Below are 22360 nucleotides of genomic sequence, written 5' to 3'. Positions count from 1 at the left end.
TGTGTATATGGGTTTATGGGTATGTATGTGGGTTTATGTATATATGGGTTTATGTGTATATATGTATCTCAGGAATGACAGAGTATTGTAATTTGAAACTTTTAGGAAATGATAAGGGAGATGTTCAGTTGACCAAAAAGCAATATTTGCACGCTACTACTACTACAACTACCACCGCTTCTACTGCTTCCAAAACTACTACTGCTGCTACTATCCCTAAAACTATTGCTTCTATAGCGAGTACTACTAAGGCTGAGGATACTGAGATAAACATTTGAGGAAACGTTGAGGGGAAAGTTGAACTAAATCAAAACACACTATGCGCACAAAGATTGCTCATATGGGCGTATAAGTAATATTTTTGGAAAAGCTTAGGGTATGAAGAGGAAAATTCGGGGGCATCATGAGTGGGATGCTCAATTGACCAAAAGGCAACATGTACCTAATACTGCTGCCATTAATACTACTGCTACTACTGTTACTAAAAACTAATAATAATACACTGTTACTGCTACTACTGTTGCCGCTACTATGATACTAGTACAGTGGTTTCCCAACTTTATTTTACCCCCTTGTCTCCCTTAAAAATATTTGCTCATATGGAACCTCTCTTCCATTTTATAAAATAATGGATACTTTTCAGTATTCATTCCCTTGAGTAAGACGGGTAAGACAAAAGACGGGTGACAGAATGCATTGGACTTGTATAGTTCTATATAATTGCACATTAGAGGGGATAGCCCAGATTGTATTATTAAACAAACTAAAGATTATACGACGGTTATATTTTATTAGGATTAACCTAGCTTCACATCTTGGGTGAGTTTTGTTTAATTAACAAGTACCATCAAGATTTTTGTAGTCTAAAATGATACCAAGGGAAAATTTTTAAAATGATACCAAGGGAAAATACTTTTCAGTATTCAGTATCCATTTCGTATTTAGATACGAAAATTGTTAGTACTACAAAATTTATTAAGATAAACTATTACAGTCAAAGAAACGAATAACAATTTTAAATAATTGTCTTTTAATGAGAAAAGAGGCAAAGGTCTTCCATTTGCATAAAAGAGGTTTGAAAACAGACCCTTCTAACTGGAGACTGACTTAGAATTTGTCTTTGTTTTCAAAACTATATTAAAATGCTATGCGTAGAAGATTGTTTGATCACATGGATTTTTGACAGAAGGACAGTTCAGACTTAGGAAAGATGAGTCTACAAAAAATGCAGCCCAACATGTCCCAGATTTTATATACTCTGCGCTTGAACATGGTGAGTTGGTACTTTCAATTTTCATAGATTTTAGTATAGCTTTTGATACTATTGTTTTTAAGATTTTTTTTGAGTAGACTCCATTGTTTAAGGATTCAGGATGTATCTTTAGAACGGTTCGAGTGTTATCTCAGTGGAGGAAATCTTGAGAGTGAATGTGGGTGGCATGTAGCAGGTGGCATGGTGGCATGTCAAGAAGTCATAGTTTCTGTTGAAAAGTCTCACATTGTTTGGTGCTGAGACCCCAACTGCACCTAATTTATGTAGATACCGTGCATTTTGTATCCTTGGGGGATCATTACGTCATTTTCTAATGACACTACGTTTACAGTAGTATTATTTTGCATGAATCTTTACTTTTTATGGCTTTTATAGTTATAACACGGTTATAACGTCATTTATAATTATGTACGCTAAAATGTATTTTTTTTGTCAGAATTTACTTTTATCTGAAATATTGTTTTTGTAAATTACAAGAGACATTTAATGTAGTAACTCCCTTTACAATGATATATTAAACATTCCCGCCCCCACCACTAGAGTAAAAATACGAAAGTGCTCATGGAAAAGACAATCTTTAATATGCTTTCTGTTTAGTCCTAGATAGTTGGCCGACAAGGAGAATCTTTGGCAATCTGTCATCCGCTTATACCGATCCTTTGTGTAATTACTATTACATTTCTATTAAAATTTTCACAAATTATTATGACTTCTTAGACACCACAAACTGAATAGTATATTAAATCAGAAGTTGCCACAGTATATTGGAAAAGGCTCTCCTTTGACACTGAAGGATTCGAGTTCAACTCACTCTGTGGCAACGATCCATCTTTATGGCAACGAACGGTGTTAAGTACTTCGGATAAAAATGGCTTCCTGAAGAGTTCAAGTACGCCTTCTTTCAACGTTTTGCTCTGAATTTGAAATCTTGCTGGATAGAAATTTAATAAAATCATATTTTTTAGTGGATTATCTTCAGTAGCTCCAATCACCTCCTTCGTAGTTGAATCTGATTCTTTATTATGCCCTAGTTATACCTTTTCAGAGACCATGATTTATTAAACATTAGCGGGGATGGAGAAAGGGGAGTCTAAATTCTTATCATTAGCGTACAAGCCAGAAGAAGACCCAAACTTGGTAGGAATTAAAGTTATCTACGCTAAAATCTTGCCATTTTACGACCTGTGCCTGATCTGACCTCTTCAGCAGGGTGACTTGACGTTTGGGGAATTGGGCTCTCAATATCCTAGTTTGTGAGCCAATTTACTATGCAGGTCTATGGGATTCCTTCAACAAAACCTAATCAGTAGCTTAACTTATGGTCCAGGGTGTCCACACTCAGTCGGACCTCTTTGGAGGTGGGGCTTACGTTCTCGTTTTCGTCTAAACTTTCTTCCATTTTGGACTCTGTATATTTGTTGATGGCCCACCGGACTACTATTCCAGCACATGAGACTGGAATCCCAATTCTAATAAAATTAATGTACTTCATCTTATAGCTATTTTTAAATAACTAATGAAAATTCCTTGATATCCTCTGTTTATATTGTAAATTAATAATTAACTAGACCAATCCCTTAAATATATACAAAAGTGGGGCGTGTAAGTAGCTCCCATACGGTAATACATGTTTGTAAATAATCTAACGTATTACATACTGTTTTTATGTAGTTTGTAAATTTTGTTATTTCTGTAAAAACTTCATTAAGTTCCTCACTCATATTTTCAAACAGTTCGTGGTAACGAACTGTAAGTGGGGAGCGATATGGCTGAATAGTAACCAAAACTTTGAGATACAGAGTCTTGATAATAATAATAGATACATCAAAAGAATCGAATTTTGATGCTAAATCGAAATATGTAAAATTCATCAAATTTAATGATACCCATTGAAAGTTACGAGTCTGAGATAATTTGCCCAATTTTTGAAAAAGGGGGTAAACATCCCCAAAAAGTCAAAATGACCATCAGATTCAGCACACTAGATAACTCTACTGTCAAGGTTTCAAGCTCCTGAGTACAAAAGTGTGTAATTTTGCTTTTTTTTGTCGGAAAAAGGATCAGGATGCACGATTAATTGTTTTTTTTTTTTTTTTCAGGGGTGATCGTATCGAACCGTTGATCGCAGAAGATCAAGAGAGGGCTCATTAGTTCGGAAATAATAAGTTCTAGTGCCCTTTTTAAGTGACCAAAACTATTGGAAGTCAACTAGACCCCCCTCCCACGCTCATTTTTCCCCCAAAGTCACCTGATGAAAATTTTGAGCTTGCCATTTTTTTTCAGCATAATCGAAAGATCTAAGTAAAGCCTAAGTAAAGAACAATGTTGGAACAATGTATTATTTATCTATTTTTTTTCTCCAGACCAGGGCACTTCGCATCGAAGCAGTTGTCGTAGAAACTTGGAAAAGGGCTCATTCGATTCGAAATCGGAATGGCTAGTACCCTTTTTAATAGTCGAAAATGACTGTATGGCAACTAACGCCCCTTCCACGTCCACCATTTCTCCAAACACATCCAATCAAAATTTTGATATAGCCATTTTGTTCACCGTAGTTGATTTCCAGATGGAAATTATGTTTTCGAGGAGGACACTCCCCCTCCCCCTAACCCTCAGGGCAATGGCTTTAAGTTATGCCCTGGAAGCATGTAAGGTTTTTATAGTAAGCTTTGTTGTAGAAACTTTAAAAAGGGCTCATTTGATTGGAAATTGAAAGGGCTAGCGCGCTTTTTAACAGTCGAAAGTGAATGGAGAGCAACTAACCCTCATCTCACGCCCACGATTTCCCCAAACATATTCAATCAAAGTTTTGAAATTGGAATGGCTAGTGCCGTTTTTAATAGTTGAAAGTGATTGGATGGCAACTAACGGTTTTTATAGAAAGCTTTGTCGTAGAAACTTCAAAAAGAGCTCATTCAATTGGAAATTCAAAGTGCTAGTGCTCTTTTTAATAGTTGAAAGGGATTAAAGCGCAACTAACCCCCCTCTCACGCCCACTTTTTCCCCAAACACATCCAATCAAAATTTTAAGATAGTCATTTTGTTCAACGTAGTTGAAAATGCTAGAAATTAGGTCTGTGAGGACGACCCCCCCCCCCAGAACCCTCAGGGCAAGGGTTGTAAGTTATGCCCTAGGGGCATATAAGGTTTTTATAGAAAATATTGTCGTAGAAACTTCAAAAAGGGCTCCTTGAATTGGAAATTGAAATGGCTAGTGCCCTTTTTAATAGTCGATAGTCATTGGAAGTCAACTAACACCCCTCTACACCCACCATTTCTCCAAACAGATCCAATCAAATTTTGAGATGATCATTTTGTTCAACGCAGTTGAAAGTTCTGGAAATTATATCTTTGAGTAGGACACTCCCCCCACAGTCGTCAGGGCAAGAGTTATAAGTTATGCCCTGGGAGTATACAAGGTTTTTATCGCAAGCTTTGTCGTAGAAACTTGATGAATGGCTGAATGGCTAATGCCCGTTTTAATAGTCGAAAGTGATTGGATGGCAACTAACCCCCTCTCACGCCCACCATTTCCCCAAAACACATACAATCAAAATTTTGAGATAGCTATTTTTTTAAACGTAGTTGAAAGTTCTGGAAATTAGGTCTGTGAGGATGACACCCCCCCAGACCCCAGGGCAAGGGTTGTAAGTTATTCCCTGGGGGCATACAAGGTTTTTATAGAAAGCATTGTCTTACGAACTTCAAAAAGGGCTCATTCGATTAGAAATGGAAATGGTTAGTGCTCTTTTTAATAGTCGAAAGTGATTGGAAGGGAACTAACACCCCTTCTACGCCTACCATTTATCCAAACAGATACAATCAAAATTTTGAGGTTGCCATTTAGTTCAGCGCAGTTGGTTTTTTTATAGGTTTTTTTTTATAGAAAGCGATGTTATCAAAACTTCAAAAAGGCCTCATTCGATTGAAAATTGAAAGGGCTATTGCCCTTTTTAATAGTCCAAGTGACTGAAGGGCAACTAACCCCCCTCTCACGCCCACGATTTCCCCAAACACGTCCAATCAAAATTTTGAGATATCCATTTTTGATTGATCCATTAGTTGATTTCCAGATGGAAATTAGGTCTTTGAGGATGATAACCCCCTCAGAGCCCTCAGGGCAAGGGTTGCAAGTTATGCCCAGGGGGCATATAAGGTTTTTATATAAATTTTTGTCGTAGAAACTTCAAAAAGGGCTCATTTGACTGGAAATTGGAAGGGCTAGTGCCCTTTTTAATAGTTAAAAGTGAATGGAGGGCAACTAACCCCCCCTCTCACGCCCGCCATTTCCCCAAACATATTCAATCAAAGTTTTGAGATTGAAGGGCTAGTGCCCTTTTAATAGTTGAAAGTAATTGGATGGCAACTAACACCCCTTCCACGCCCACCATTTCCCCAAACACATCCAATAAAAATTTCAAGATTGTCATTTTGTTCAACGTATGGAAATTGAAAGTTCTGGAAATTAGGTCTTTGAGGATGGTAACCCCCTCAGAGCCCTTAGGGCAAGGGTGTTAAGTTATGGCCTGGGGGCATATAAGGTTCTTATAGAAAGTACTGTCGAAGAAACTTCAAAAACGGCTCATTTGATTGGAAATTGAAAGGGCTAGTGCCCTTTTTAATTGTCGAAAATGAATGGAAAGCAACTAACCCCCCTCTTATGCCCACCATTTCCCCAAACACATTCGATTAAAATTTTGAGACACCCATTTTGTTCAACATAGTTGAAAGTTCTGGAAATTATGCATTTGAGGATTAGAAACCCCCTAGAGCCCCGAGGCCAAAGGTTGTAAATTATGCCCTGGGGGCATATAAGATTCTTATAGATAGCGTTGTCGTAGAAACTTCAAAAGGAGCTCATTCAATTGGAAAACGAGAGGGCTAGTTTTCTTTTTAAAAGTCGAAAGTGATTGGAGGGTAACTGACCCCCCTCTCACGACCACCATTTCCCAAAACACATCCAATCAAAATTTTGAGATAGCCATTTTGTTGAACGTAGTCGAAAGTTCTGAAAATTAGGTCTTTGAGGACATCCCCCCCGAAAATCCTCAGGGCTAAGGTTGTTAGTTATTTCCTGGCGACATATGATGTTTTTATAGAAAGCGTTGTGGTAAAAATTTCAAAAAGAGCTTATTCGATCGAAAATTGAAAGGGCTATTGCCCCTTTTAATAGTAGAAGGTATTGAGCAGGAGAATCCCCCCCCCCATAGCCATCATTTCCCCCCCATAGCGATAAGGACAAGGGTCGCAAGTTATGACCTTGGGGCATTTGAGGTTTTTATGGAAAGTTTTGTCGTAGACGCTTCAAAAAGGGCTCATTTTATTGGAAATTGAGAAGACTAGTGTCTTTTTTTATTAGTAGAAAGTGATCAAAGGGCAAACACCCATTCACTCTAATTTCCCCATTCACGCCGAATAAAAACTTTGAGATAACCATTTTGTTCAGCGTATCAGAACGGTCTGGAAATTATGTCTTTGAGGATAACAAAATCCCCAGCCCCCAGGGTAAGGGTTGTAAGTTATGCCTTGGGGACATATAAGGTTTTTATAGAAACCATGGTCAGATAAACTTCGGAGGAGACTCATTGGATTGGTAATCAGACGCTCTAGTGCTCTTTTTAAGAGTCAAAGTGATCAGAGGGCAGCTACCCCCTCCCCCCCCCCCCACACACACGTCATATTGTCCCAAAATGCATCTAATAGACATTTTGAGATAGCTATAATATTCAATATGGTCTAAATATCATATAACAAGGCCTTTGGGTTGAAACAATCCCCAGAGAATAGGGGCAAGGGTTGCAAGCTATTCCCAGGGGGTATTTAAGGTTTTTATGGAAGGGACGGTTGTTTAACTATAGAAGAGGCTCAGTCTTTCTCCCTGAAAAAGTCTATGTCAATATAAAACAAACAGAAATTAATATAAAAAAAACTTTAAACAAAATAAGTTTTAAAAAAAAGTAAAGAACTCCATTAAACCAAAATGAAAAAAATAGAATCAAATAATCTACCAATAATACAACTACCACAAATCAGTATCAATAGATAATTGAAACCCATAACACAGAAATTAAAATAAATAAGAGTCAAACTCAAAACGAGCAGAAATTAATATGAGTAGGGTTCTAAACCCATAGCTTTTCATAGGCCAAAATATAATTTGTACCTCGTTGAAAAAAATTCTTCTAAATATTTTCGGTCTTCTAACTTTATTAGCCCAAAAATCTAACAGTATTTTAAGGAGAACATATAATAGTATGCATGCTAGACAGGCATAATAGATTTTTGTCAGCAAATTGATTTAATTGGTTTTCAGTCCTGTCTAACATTCGTGCCTCAGTCTTTCTCCCTGAAAAAGACCATGTCAATACAAAACGAACAAAAATTAATTAAAAAAAAACTTTCAACAAAATAAGTTTTTTTTTAAAAGTAAAGAACTCCATTAAAACAAAATTAACAAAAATAGAATCAAATAATCTACGAAGAATACAACTACCAAAAATCAGAATCAATAAATATATGAAACCAAAAACGAACAGAAATTAGAATAAATAAGAGTCAAACTCAAAACGAGCAAAAATTAATATGAGTAGGGTTCTAAGCCCCAAGCTTTCTAAAAGCCAGAATATAATATCTACTGAAAAAATTATTTGAAAAGTTTTCACTTTTCTATCTTTAAGATATCAAAAATCAATTAAGATTTTAAGGAATAAATATCAGCATATGTATATTAAACTGACAATGCAGATTTTTTCAGTAAATTCACTTGATTTTTTTTCAATCCTGTCTAACATTCGCGCCCCCCCCCCATTGACTAGTCCGTTCCTCCCAAGAGAGGCGTACCTCTAAGTTTGGAAAACGCTGTACTAGTACAATTAAGGCTATGTGTATGAAGGTAAAAATTTGGCAGAATATAGAGGGGAAATTAGAACTACACCAAAACACACTATCTGAATGCATGTTTTCAAAAGAACGTATCTTTAGAATGGATTTGGGTATTAAGTTTGAACTTTCAGAAAATAATTAAAGAGGAATATCCATTGCCAAAAAGGAAATATACGCATAGCATTAGTAACACTACTACGACTGCAACTTTTGCCACTACCTTTTTCTTATTAACAAATGGTTTACAAAAAAAACAACATACAAATCTCCATATAATGCTTACAAAACAAGACTGCATATAATACCAACAATATCAAAATAGGTCCCGACACGTATAGCGTGTTTGGGATGACCCAAAAAAAAGGGAACACTTCAACTGCTTATACACTAATAGACTTCCTCGAGGAAATAAAACTCTCTGACTCCTTCTCCTCTCCCCCACCCCTACTAAACAATTAATCAACATTCTAAAGATAATATTTTTTTTTAGAGGGAACTTAAAGGAATCCCACACTCATATTCTATGATTCTTCATGCTTCCTTTCATTTACCGACAATCACCTCAATCAACACACAAAAAAAATTATCTTTTGACATTCACAAGCATATACTCACTCCCAGATCAATCACCTAATCCGTGTCTACAATACTGGTTAAAACAAATACATCGCAAAGAAGCACGAAAGTCCTCAAGAACCTTCTTACCTTTTACTTCCGCCAGAAGCCTGTTCCATACTTCAGGACCAATATACCTAATAGAAAATATAGACCTGGTAGTAACTGGAACCGGCGTTCTAACTAATTCAACATTTCTAGTTTCATAACTATGTTCCCTTTTATCATAAAGTTCCGAAAAACATACAGGTAACAAATTGGAAAAGAAATTTTATGCATAAACAAATTTACATAAAATTTAACCAAACCAAAGAATAGTAAAATTTGTAATTGGTGATACCTCGATCTTACCGAGTTTGGATACTACTAATATTACTACTGCTACTAAGCTGTTCCTATTACTACTTCAATTGCAACAACTTGTAATGCTTGAAAGTATTCAAATGAAAAGGGTGTCAAAAGGGCACATCAGCAATATTTTTAGAATGGCTTACCGTATCAAGGTTAAACTTCCGGGGCATCATGAGGGGGGATATTCAACTGACCAAAAGGTAACATGTGCATGCTACTACTATTATCAATAATAGTGCTACTAATACAACACTAATACTACTACTACTCCTCCTAGCATCACCACAACTACTATGATACTTGAACTATAAAGATTATATCTATGAAGTTAAAATTTGAGAGAATATTGTGGGCAAATTTGAAGTAAATCAAAAGACACTACGTGCTTTTAGATTGTCAAAAAAGCGCATCTTAATAATTGATTTGTGTATTAAGTTGGAGCTCTCAGAGAATGCTTAAAGGGGATGTCAATTGACTAAAAGCCAATATGTGCACGCTAGCACTAATACTACTACCGCTGCTACATTTACTACTACACCACTACACTACTACTACTACTACTCCAACTACTTCTTCTATTGCAACTACTTGTGAGACTAAGAGTATTCAGATAAAAATTTCAAGAAGTATATGAATATACAGGTTATCAAAGAACATGTTGCCAATGTCATAGCAATGGCTAATCCTATTAAGTGAAAACTTCCAGTACTTAATGAGGGGGATGTTCAACTGCTTAAAACACAGTATGTTAATACTACTGTTGACACTAGTACTAGTGCTATTACTGTCACTACTACTACTAGTAATACTATTACTAATAGTACTAATGCTACTACTGTGATTACCCTTACAACTATGCCTAAGGGTATGAAGTTGAAACTATCAAGCAATTTTTAAGGGGGAAGGTAAACTGAATCAGAACACGCCGTCCGTATGCAGGTTGTCAAAACGGCATATCAGCATCGTCTTAGGAACAGTTTGGTGTATGAAGTTATAACCTACATGTCTTGTTGTGGGGGATGTTGAACTAACCGAAAGACAATATTTGCATCATAATGCTACTGCTTCTACTCCTCATACTACTAAAACTACTGCTACTATTAGTACCACAGCTACTAAAGCTAAGGCTACTACTATTAATTCTACTGCTACTACTACTACAACTACTACCGGTGCTACTACTACTCTTGCTAAAGCTAAGGGTATGAAGGCAAAAATTCTGGGCAATATTGAAACTATATTGAACTAAATCGAAACACACAATGCCAACATAGGTAGAAACTTTCATCATGTGTTGAAGTGGATGTTGGAGAAAACCAAAGATGCTATGTGCATACTGCTGCTATTGCTACTACTACTACTACAACTATTGGTACTACTCAAGCTAAGGGTATTAAGGTGAAGTTTTCAAGGAATATTTAGGTGGATGTTAAACTAAATCAAAACGACCTGTTATTATGTAGATTTTAAAAGGGTGACAAAGCAATATCTGAAGAATGGCTTACATTAATAAGTCAGACCTTTCCGGGTAAGTTGTGGCGGATTTTGAACTAACAAGAAGACACTATGTGTATACTTTTATCAGTTTTCCTACGGTTAATGTAACTAATGACAGCAAGGGCGTTAAGGTGAAACTTTTACGAAACGTACAATGGGAGTTTCAATTAAACAAAAAGACTATATGCTTGCAGGTATTCAAAAGGGCATATAAGGAATATCATAGGCAGTGGTGCTCTATCATAGCTACTAGCATGATTGAAACTTTTTGAGGAGATATTTTGATTGAAAATTAAAAGTGATTGGTGGGGAATCAGCCCTCCTCTTTAGTCCATAATTTTCCAAACAGTTCCAATCAAAATTTTTAGATGTAAATTTTGTTCAGCATAGTTGAGCGGTCCAGTAACTATATCCTTAAGGGTATTAGGTATGCCAACCCCCCACAGTTATGCAATTCTTTCATTGTGTTTTAAAACTAAATGTTGATTTAAAACTGAATTAAAACAAACTTCGTTTATACTGGTTGTTATTAAGACATCAGCAATATTCAAAGAGCAACTGAGGGTATTAAGTTGAAACTTTCAGGGCTTCTTCTATTACTAATTTAACTAAATGAAAAGAGTGTAAGTGTATCCAGGTTGTTAACGAGCATAAATAGAGTTTTTTTTAAACGGTATTAAGCTTTATTTTTCAGGACAACTATAGGAGGCATAAAACTGAATTAGGCAATTTGTATCTGTGTCAAGATTTTCAAAAGGGTGTATGTTGTTAAAAATTGTTGAAAAATTTCTTACAAAATACAAATAGCAAGCCGAACTATGGATTCTTACAGAAAAAAACGAAAAGATACAAAAGTATTATTTCCTTTTTCCGTGAAAAAGATAATGTCAATAAAAAATGAACAGAAATTAATTTAAGAAACCTTTTCCACAAAATAAATTTTTCAAAGAAAAGTAAAGAAATACATTAAACCAAAATGAGCAGAAATAAAATCAAATCATCTACCTAGCGTAAAACCACCACAAGCCACCACCAATAAATAAATGAAACCAAAAACGAGCAGATATTACAATAAATGACGGAGTCAAACTAAAAACAAGCAGAATTTAACATGATTAGGGATCACAACCCCTATGCCTTCTCAAGGCCAGAACAAGATCTGCACTTTTGCAACTATTTACTAATAGTAACATTAGTTATAGTAGTAGTAATGCAACTAAGTTGCACTTTGCAACTATTTATCGCAATTTCTGTTGGTTTTGGGTTTCATTTATTTATTGATGATGATTTGTGGTAGTTTTACTTTTGGTAGATTATTTGATTTTATTTCTGCTCATTTTGGTTTAATGAAGTTCTTCACTTTTCTTTGAAAAACTAGTTTCGTGGAAAAAGTTTTTGAATTAATTTACTGAAAAACTACACTACAACTGATATCCAATTGGTGACCGCAGCTAGATAAAAAGTCTGTTTAATGTAAAATCAAATTTTGCATAGAGTTTTGCTGAAAATTTATTCTAATACAGCAGATGCCAAATGGTTACCACAAATCTTTGACCGATTAAAAAATTCAAGCATTGTTCTAAAACAATAATTACCGAAAACGTATTGTCTTTAGCTGAACATCAGCAACGAAGTTATAAGTAAAAGCTAGAAGAGCAACAACCCGTTAGCCTTGTTCAAGATGTTTTTTTTTCATTTTCGTTCTTAACATCACTCTGTACTTGCATTTGAAAAATAAAACTTACTTTTGTCAATTTAATTTAAACAACTTAAACAACAAATCAATTTAAACAACAACAGAAGCTTCATAGACAGGCAAGTATGCATAGTTTTTTTTCATGGGGGGAGGCCATTATAAAATGAACACTTTTATTTATAATATCAATAACAAGAGCTCAGACATTTAGGACTGGGAACGTACCCCAAGACCTCGTCTGTGCATACTTCCCTGTCCATGACGAAAAGGTAACCATACTAAATCTTGCCACATTTTACATCACACTAGGGGAAAGAGCCCTGAATCAATTAAATATTTTATTTAAAACAGAAGCTTCATAGATGTTTTTTAACGGAAAGGTGGTCAATCTTACTCCTTTTTTGAATCATAGTCATACAAGGAACTTCGATTTGTATGATTTTATGGCAAAAACTAAGGTTCTTATAGTCTGTTACCCCTTCATCCCCCTTCCATTTATTTTGATTTTCACTAAAAAATATGTTTAGTATTTTCTAAATTCCCAACTAAAAAGCTGTGGCTATTGGGCAATACAAACATCCAAATAAAAAAAGGTACAAGTTTTACGACTGGTTTTCACGTCAGAAACTGTCTAAATGGTAGACATTCAAGGATTTGCAATGTCCTTGATTTGAAAGCCCCGAATAAGGTCTTGAGGCTCATGTCCCCTCTAAATATATTCTTGATGTATTTCTATTTTGGAAGACTTTCTTGTAATATTAGCACCAGATTTGTTATCAGCTTGTTCAGAAACACCTATAAACTAAAATCAACTACAATGTTCTTATTGATTTATGATTTAATGTGATCTTTGGATTTTTAATAATAAGCACATAATAATTGAGATCTGTTCTCTATCGATCTCTAAATAATAATGAGTTGAATATGGCAACATGTCTACATAAGCAAAAGTCGCGTATTTTGAAACAACAAGCTCAAATTTTCAATATGTGAGTCAAAGGAGTTACAACATGTCTAAATGCATCAGGTGGTTTGATACGAGGTTTGGAGAGGAGGGGACAAACGACCGAGGAACTTACTTAGGCTCGTTCAATCACACAGAATAAAACTCCTTGCGTAAACTTGATTTCACCAAGGAGCGACAAGTCCACCATTCATGAATATTTACTTAGCTTTTTTTTTATTTTGGACCTATATGGCTATCAATAGTTAATCTCAGGTTTGCCAGCAAGCGAAGAAATTTTTAAATACCATTTTTGGTGAAAGGAAATTTGGATGTCGGGGGATTTGGAGGGTATACAGCCAAAAGCCTCTCCTATTGTCATTCAATGATACATATTTTTTTAATCCTGATTTTTATAATGTGCGGCATGTCCAACTTTCAATTAAAATGTATATCAACGAAGCCTCTGTATTATTTAGGCTAGTTCATGATTTCAGAGCGTAATCTTCGGGGCTACACTTATTATGTAACCCCCAAAAGCACAATTTGTGTGTACATGTGTGTACATGTGTGTTTCCTTTTACCCGACCTAATTATGGTGCTACCTTGAAAAATTTTATGCAATGTCACATAGGGCTATGAGGATGCCTAGGGCCACTTTAAGTATTGGAGGGGAGGTATATTGTCCTTGGGTAAATTTTAACCTGATAAAGGGCACTAGACATTTCCAGATGTTATCGATTAAGAGAATATCTATCGATAATCCGTTCTGTAAGATGAGGTTGGAGAGAAATGCATAGGAAACACGTTTCTCGTATCTGAGTAAATACTCTTGCGTTAACTATAAAACGACAAAGATGGAAAATAATTCCGAAGCTCATCTCTGGGCCCCTAGTGTTCTTTTTTTGCATCGAAATGTGAAAACTTTTGCATCAGATCTCTATCTACATATACAAAAAGATTTTCTAGTTGAACTTACAGACCAAATAGGAAACTATAATTGAGTAATAATGATAGAAGATATTGAAATCAAACTGAACAGCTCTGCGGTAGAAGGCTAAACATCGTAATTTTATCCAATGGCCTTTTCCAAATTCTAGGAAACCACAAATAACAATTACGATCATTTAAGGAATTTAGAGCTAGATCTTTTACTGATAACTTCTTTAAAAAATGGAGAAAAAGGGGATGCCACCTCTTAAAATTTTTTTAATATGTTGTAAAATAATAGAATTATTTCAGTTTGTTGAATAAAACATTGTTGAATACATAGGGGATGATATTAGATTTCTTGTTTTGCCGACTCAAGTGTTATTTTGGAAAAAGACAACCGGTGTTTATATTCTTATACTGTTGGTTTTTTAACAGTAAAATGTTTCGTTTTAACGTTTATCTTGCTGTACGTCCTTATACTTCATTTAGAAACTTGGATTTCAGAGAGACAGTAATTTTTGTAATCTATATCTGTTACAGTAGGTGTCATTACCTCAACACAAACTGAATTAAATGTAAAAAATAGAAAATCATTCTAGAAACAATTCAGAAGATCATTTGGTTATTATTGGTTTTTTTTTCCACTGTTTCCACTTTGGTAGCGTTTCTTCATTGACCAAAGGGGAAATATATTAAAAACAAGTTCGTTTATTATTGGTCAACTTATCTGCAGTTTATTTATAGATTTGAATATTTTTAGTGAATCAACTGTATTTTTGAAAATTATATGGTGTAATTGCATTAAATTATATAAAACAGGGTAAAGAGAAACTCACTCTGTCTTCAGGAACTTCTCCTCCATAGAATATATGAGATATATCAATGCCATCTATAGTGCACTTTGGAGTATAATTAATTCTGCCAATGTTTGCAAGAGTTGGCAAAATGTCCAAGCTTGAGGTTAATTCGTGGGAAGTTGAGCCTGCCTAGAAATAAAAAATATCTGAATAAAGTGTGCCCACAGTGGAGGGGAAGAGGAGGAAGTTGTGTCCTGGACAACCAAAACTCATAAGTCAACACTGAAGCGTGAAATGAGTAAAGAGCGATCTGTGTGAATGTGTTTGTTTTCCCTTGTGTAATGAGCAAAACCAATTGAGGAGCAACCAGTTCTCCTTTCCACTCCTTTTTTGCCGCCAGGGGTCCTTATGGTTCAATACGGCATAAAGTAGGATTTCCAAGATAGCGATTTTAATGAGAACAGTCGGAAATGACAAAAGATACCTTTAGCTTGTAAGCCTCTTTACCAAAAGTGCAGTCACGAAAATATAGAGGGATACATAGTCTGTTTTTCAAAATCCGCCCAAGGGGGGGGGGGGAGGGAATTTCACTTTTTAATGAAAAATGAAGTTTTTCCATTCACCATAGCAAAAATATATATTCTTCAAAATCTAAGGAGGGGGGAATTGCGTGTGCCCCAAACCTAAATTAAGAAAAAAAACTAAAGCTACGTTAAATAGTAACTCGCAACAAGTACAAACTTAAATTAACCTGCTGTGTTTAACCTGAAGCTAACAGATATTACTTCTAAATTAGAGCGCGGTTACTATCAGCTCAAACCTTATTTTATTTTTATCATTTCTATTGACAAGATTCGTCAATAAATTTCGCGGTTCATGTCATTTTTGTTTTATTGAGAACTAAATCTGTTGGTTGGTATGTATAGCTTTTAAATCGTAAATTTAGCTTTTGGATCTTTACACATTTGAAAGGAATAGATCTAATCTTTTTTTTTACCTTTATTTACATAATAAACAAAAATATAAATTATTACAGATATAAATCACTACGCTAGGGAAAAATTTTTATTTTGCTAACGCGTAACGATTAACTACATAAACACTCTTAAAGGCATCCTATATTAATAATAATAATAATAAAAACTACATAAATGTTCCTAGAAGCATCCTAGACTAATTAAAATAATAATATAAAAGGAAAAAAAGACAATCACCTTCTGTCAAACAGGGTAACAGGGTAACAACCATCATCCAAATAAAACTCCATCCACCCCCACCCCTTCAACCCACTCCTTCTTTCAGCCCTATAACCCACTCACATCCATCCTTCCAAAAAAAGCTAAAAGTAATTCCCCAGGAAATACTCTTTTAATCTTTTTTTAAACTGTGGGAGGTTCTCAGCCGCCCTAACACTCACAGGAAGCAAATTCCATACATAAGGGCCAAGATACTTCAAAGTAAAACCTGATCTTACACTATTTTCAATATCCACAACTAGGTTATCACTTCTTCTTGCATCATACTCATGAACAGAGCTTCTGAAACGGCAAAACTCATTAAGAGTTTCCGGGACTAGATTATGCACACAATTAAACACAAACATCACCGCTTGATAGTCCCTTATCTGTCCAACATTGAGTAGTTTTAGAGACTTAAAGCACGCACTGGTGTCTTTAACATTTTTTACATACTTCCCAATTATTCTTGCTGCTTTATTTTGTAGAATCTGTACACGCTTGTAATTAACATAAAAATTGCTGCTCCAAACTAAACATCCGTATGATATATACGGGTAGATTATTGCAAAGTATATTGTGCGAAAAGTACGTTCCGGCAGAATATGCTTCAGTCTCTTGAGAATGCCAACTCCACGTGCAATTTTGGCGGAAATAATGTGGTTATGATGCTTCCACGAATGATTAGAATAAATATGGAAGCCAAGGTACTGTAGTGATCTAACTTGTACAACAGGCTTTTTTCACAAATAGGACTTTACCACTTACATCAACAGAATCACCCACTCAACACAATGTCAGTAAAAACGTCTTCTTTACGTTCATCCGCAGCAAACAAACTCGTAAACACCTTCAGTCTTTTGAGAGCATTATTACTGTTAGCGGAGTGTCATCCGTAAAAGAAGTAATACATCCTGCAGATAAAAGCGCATCAGTCCACGTAGACTAGATAAAGTAAAGGGCCGCGCACAGAGCCCTGAGGTACACCACAATTCACAGGAAAAGACGATGAGACTACATCATTTAAAACGACTTTAAGAAACTTACCGTAAATATAGCTCTCAAACCATCTTAGACAAACTCCATTTATTTCAAGAATTCTCATTCGATGAAGCAACACTTGGTAGTCAACTGTGTCAAACGCTTTTCTAATTTCAATGAAAATAGACATAGGTACGTTACCTGAGTTTAATGCACAGTTAACACTTTGAACCAGGTGCTGTAAGGCGTGCGCCGAGGAATAGCTCTTACGAAACCGAAACTGTGTCTGACTCAAAAGCCTATCCATCCGAAGAAAATTATAGAGCCGTTTATGAACCAGTTTCTCCAGTATTTTTGAAAGATAGGTAGAATTGATATGGGTCTCCAGTTTTTTATATCGGCTTTGCGACCACCTTAGTGAAGGGGAATCACCTTCGCCACCTTAAACTACACCGGAAAACTTCCCTTTTCTAGGGGAAGATTAATTATAAAAACTCGACAGGGATGAATACATCCTAAAATCACTTTAAGACATCGATGGAACAAACCATCAACACCGGCAGAATTAGACTTGAGTGACTCCACAACTTTACGCACTTCTTCACTCGTGCACGGCTGAAATTCCATATTTAATGTCTAACCATGGACGTCATTAACAGTATTGCAGTTCATTTCGTTTTATTTATTGCTAACACTAGATTGCACTTCGGAGCCAATATTCGAGAAAACTTTAGCAAATTTATTTACAATTTCAGTTGAATCACCACGATTACATCCTTCAAAATTAATGTCTGCCGTTGTCTCTAAAAGAAAGAAACATTGATGAAAAATCATTAACCGTCACAAATATATCTACACTGAGGAAGTTTTGGTTCCTCTAGGTTTGAATATTGTTTTAACACTTGCGTTTACTGTTTAGTAGAAAAAAAAATAATTAATTTCAAAATATATGCTATTCTTATCAAAGTGTAATTAATAGTTTAAGAGGGTGACAGTCCTACTCCTACGTAATTTCTGCTTTAATTTTTTATTCTAAGTTCAAATTATCATCAATTGTGATCTTTGTTCCTTTTCAGTTTTATTTCTCTTTTTGTATTTTTGTTCATTTTAATTTTGACTTCCTATAAGAATTAATTTTTACTTTTTTTAGTCTGGTTTTCACTCTTGACGTTTAATTCGAAAGTTAATTATTTTTAACTTGACTAATGAAAAGTTCCACACTACTATAATTGTTAAAAGTACGATGCAGTTTGGACAAAACGTATTTCAGGCAACATTTTTTGCCAGCCTGCCGAAGCCTCTCAACCCTTTTCACCCAAGAAAAATTCTGGGATAAAATTTGTCAAGAGCTGTAAATTTCCTGACCTTAAAAATGCTGACTGGCTACAAAGACAGTTGAGCAATATTTTTTAGTTACCAGCCTATGATAATGAAACCAAATTCAGGTCCTAAAATCTTGATATAAGATAGAACCTTTGCTTATATTTGCTCTAATACATAGTGTATATAATCTACTCTCAGAAAAATGGGAACAAAATATTTTAAACTCCACACAGCTACATTAACTCAACATTTGTTAGGTTACAAGACATATATTTGTAAAAAAAAACAAAAACAAAAATCTGGGATTATCCCTAATATCAACGACTAGTTGTTTTAACAATGAATACTTTCACTAAGATGCACAATCAACAAAAATAGATCTCAATAACTATTCCTACAAACGATAAGAAACGATAAAGCTTATTGAAAAATAAAATAAAAAAGAAAACAAAAAACAACCACAAAAGTAACAGAAAGTCTTACTACTTTGAACACAAGAAAAAATAAACTGGAACAATTGAACAAGCGTGCTAAGCATATGCACATGGACTAACAGGGTTGCCGTCTGTAGCACGAAGTGCTGTTTTAGCACTATTTCATCACTGTAGCATTTGTTACATGGAATGTAGCACTTTTTCTCTTATTTAATCAAAAATTAGTCGACTGTACCACCAAAAATCACTATGTAGAATGCGAATTTGTGCAATTGTAGCGCTTTAGGAACTGAAAGTGGTGGTAACTCTGACTATAAATCTCACATTGAGATAAACAGCAAACTAAACCTTTTGAATTACCACGACAAAACTGATTTCAAAAACGATTATTTAAGGGATTTAAGGTGAATATGATCCACCCAATGACGACTAAGTGATCAATTGAATATTTTTCAAAAAGGAGATCGTTTTAACCAAATTCTCTGCAGCCAGAAAGAATACTCTTGACTTCCCTAAAAAAACTGAAATGATATCATTTGCCTTTTGTAAAGGTCCTTTTTTTTTTTTTTTTGAATAAACAAACCTCAACCACACCAGGCCAGTAGACTATTGATGGAACTCGATGTCCACCCTCCCAGACTGTTCCTTTCGCAACACTCCCTCCACCACCAATATCTGACTGCCAGGAGCCAACAAAAGGACCAACAGAACCGCCAAAAAGACATTTTGAAGCCCACGGTCCATTATCACCTATAAAAGAAAACAAATAGAAAGAGCAGACAAGACAAAGAACACTTATGATGAGCAAAACTTTTTGCTCCGAAATTTTTTTTCGCAGGATCCATTGGAAGTCATTTATTCTATAAACTATATAGTTTATATACAGGCCAAAGAGCCTTTCGGGGAATAGTATAGTGGTTTATTGTATGTGTATTTAATCATGAATATATCTTAGTTTAATAAATGAACAATTCATAGGCATTTAATAATATACAACATTTCAAATCATACTAGGCACCTTAAGCATAGGTTGATTTTTTAAATTTCTATCAAAAATAGGCCTACAGCTTCCAAAATTGTTCGATAGATTTTCAACCTTGACCTGCATTCGATGTAAATCCAAAAAGGAAGAAAAACAAATCAGCTCAAATTTGAAAAATGTCAAATATTTCAGATTTTTAAATCTTACTGCGAGAAGTGTGGAATATATTTGCTAAGTACAGGGTTAAAAATAGTAAAAAATAAAGTTAAAAGTGCAATTGCCGCTTTTTTAACAATGGAAATCTGCCATGACAACTCATTATTATTCAGGAATTGAAATACAGTAATTAAAATATTATTCTAACAATCACTAGATGGAACAGTAAAGTTCTCATTTTGATATTATTTTTTTTTTTACGACTTCACGACTTTACGATCAGCATAAATATCTAAGCAACACGCGGCAGGCTTACATATTAGGAGGATTGTGCTTACTAGCATGGTGAATTTAAGTAGTTGGGATCTGGTCAATGGCTGTAGTCACAGGCAGTGGTGCCAGTTTTCAAAATTTAGGGGGGGGGGGGTAATATTTTTTTCATTTTTTTCAATGAAAAAAAAATGAATTCCTGTATGTTTTGGGAGAGGGGAGAAGAGGCAAAAATCTAGAGATGCAAACACACCTAATTTCTCCTCCCTCATCGTTGACGCTTCTGTTCATAGGTGCTTAAAACTACCAAGACCTAATATGCTTTATTTTGGCCCAGTTTGTAAAAGAACATTCAAAATTCTGCATTTTTTTCTCACTAAAGCTAACTTCGACATATATTTTACTCACTCATAATCACAGTTTATATAATTATCCAGTAAGTTTATCGCAGATCATTTCTGGTCTACATTCTCGGTACGAACAAAAATCTCCTCCCACTTCTTTCTGCATTAGCGGGTTAGTCTGTTTCCGATTGTTTCCAACAAAGTGCATTATTCGTAATAGCGGGTTTCCACTTGTTTCCGATTAGATCACAGTCTGACTTGTCTACCCGTGAAAAGATCTGATTCCGCTTATGTTTCTATCTGCAAAAACGTTCTCTGGAGCACTCGCACCTTGGTCCGGGTTTTTATAATGGGTGAGATAGGGAAAGATCATACTGGATAATTATATAAACTGTGCTCATAATGGTGTAATAAATTCTGGCGTTTGTCGTTGTACCCCTAAATGAAGGTCTCAGCTAAAAATTTTACCATATCCAGAAATATATACTTTAACATATAGTCAGGTGTATTAAATGAGATTCCTTACTTCTGACGATAAACCGTGAGAACAGACGCGTGATAACTAAAGAAAAAATCGAAGTTTACAAACAAAACAGACGAAAATTGATATGATTATTGCGTATTTTCTTTGAAATTTTCCTTGAAAGCATCAAATGTATCAATTTCTACGCGCTAAGATCTGATGCTAAACTTAGGGATAAATTGCTCAAATGTAACGCAAATTTTTGAGAAATCAACGAGGAATAGGGAAAGGGGTTTCATTTTATAATACTAAATTCTTGGGAAACAAGAAAGTTGAAACGGAGTGTTAACGAACTGTTTTATCCTCCGTTAGGGTAGATTTTATGTTGGTGTTGTCATGTAATGACCAAACTGAAAAAAAGACGTTTATATCGGTCAGTAACGGTATCTTCTGTAAATTATTTGAGGTTTTTGTGTTTAGTGAGGTTCGTCCTATGAAAACCTTTAAAGCAAACCATCGAGTTTTAGCTACGTCGCGTTATAAATACTCTTAAGAAGTAGGAAGATGGACTGGGCTTCCTTCAATATTCAGCCCTTTAGGCAACTTCACCAATTAGAAAAAAAATGAAAATAGCTGTTTTTGCAGACAACATTAAAAAAGAAAGTAAGTATTTTAAATCTTGGCGTTTTTTCTTATAATGAGTATGTCCAGTTTTTACAATTCTACAACGACCTGAAATATGAAAGTTAAGGTTTGACTTACTCATAAACCAGATCAATGTATTAGATTTATTTGATTTTTTCACTGCTGCAGCTATTTGACCCACAATCCAGTCCATTTCAAGCAGTACGTCGCCATAAATCCCTCTTTCGCTTTTGCCTTCAAATTTCTTAGATGGCGTGAGAGGTGTGTGAGGTTGAGACAGTGCCATGTACAAAAAGTAAGGCTTAGAACTAAAAAAAGCTGTTCAGTTATTCGAATCTAATTCTATTCTATCATAATTAAAAGTACTTAATAAAGAATCTTAATTTGATTCACCACAATTAATTGGTAAAACGGAAATGATAAATACTCATTACTTGCCGTCGTCATTGTTATTTGAACCATTCAGAGGCTCTTTTTACCACGTCCACACACCAAAAATCAGGAAAACATTCCAATCAAGAACTTTAATTTCGGTTTTAG

At 35.0% G+C, this 22360-nt stretch overlaps 1 protein-coding gene across 2 annotated transcripts in view; it reads right to left on the bottom strand.

Annotated features, from left to right (window-relative positions):
• Positions 1-22360, bottom strand: part of LOC148942175 (arylsulfatase G-like) — a 183153-nt gene that overhangs the window by 41703 nt on the left and 119090 nt on the right. For both annotated transcript variants that reach the window (XM_089102945.1, XM_089102947.1), the window contains exons 4-6: positions 21938-22128; positions 19544-19710; positions 15027-15176 (exon numbers count right to left, since the gene is read on the bottom strand). In XM_089102945.1, the coding sequence (XP_088959071.1) occupies positions 15027-15176; positions 19544-19710; positions 21938-22128 (508 nt within the window). The remainder of the gene's footprint in view (positions 1-15026; positions 15177-19543; positions 19711-21937; positions 22129-22360) is intronic.

This window comes from Artemia sp. Qi Xiang Cuo, chromosome 17, assembly GCF_049724085.1.
Source record: "Artemia sp. Qi Xiang Cuo chromosome 17, ASM4972408v1, whole genome shotgun sequence".
NCBI classification, from domain to species: domain Eukaryota; kingdom Metazoa; phylum Arthropoda; class Branchiopoda; order Anostraca; family Artemiidae; genus Artemia; species Artemia sp. Qi Xiang Cuo.
This window is presented reverse-complemented; position numbering and strand designations above follow the sequence as displayed.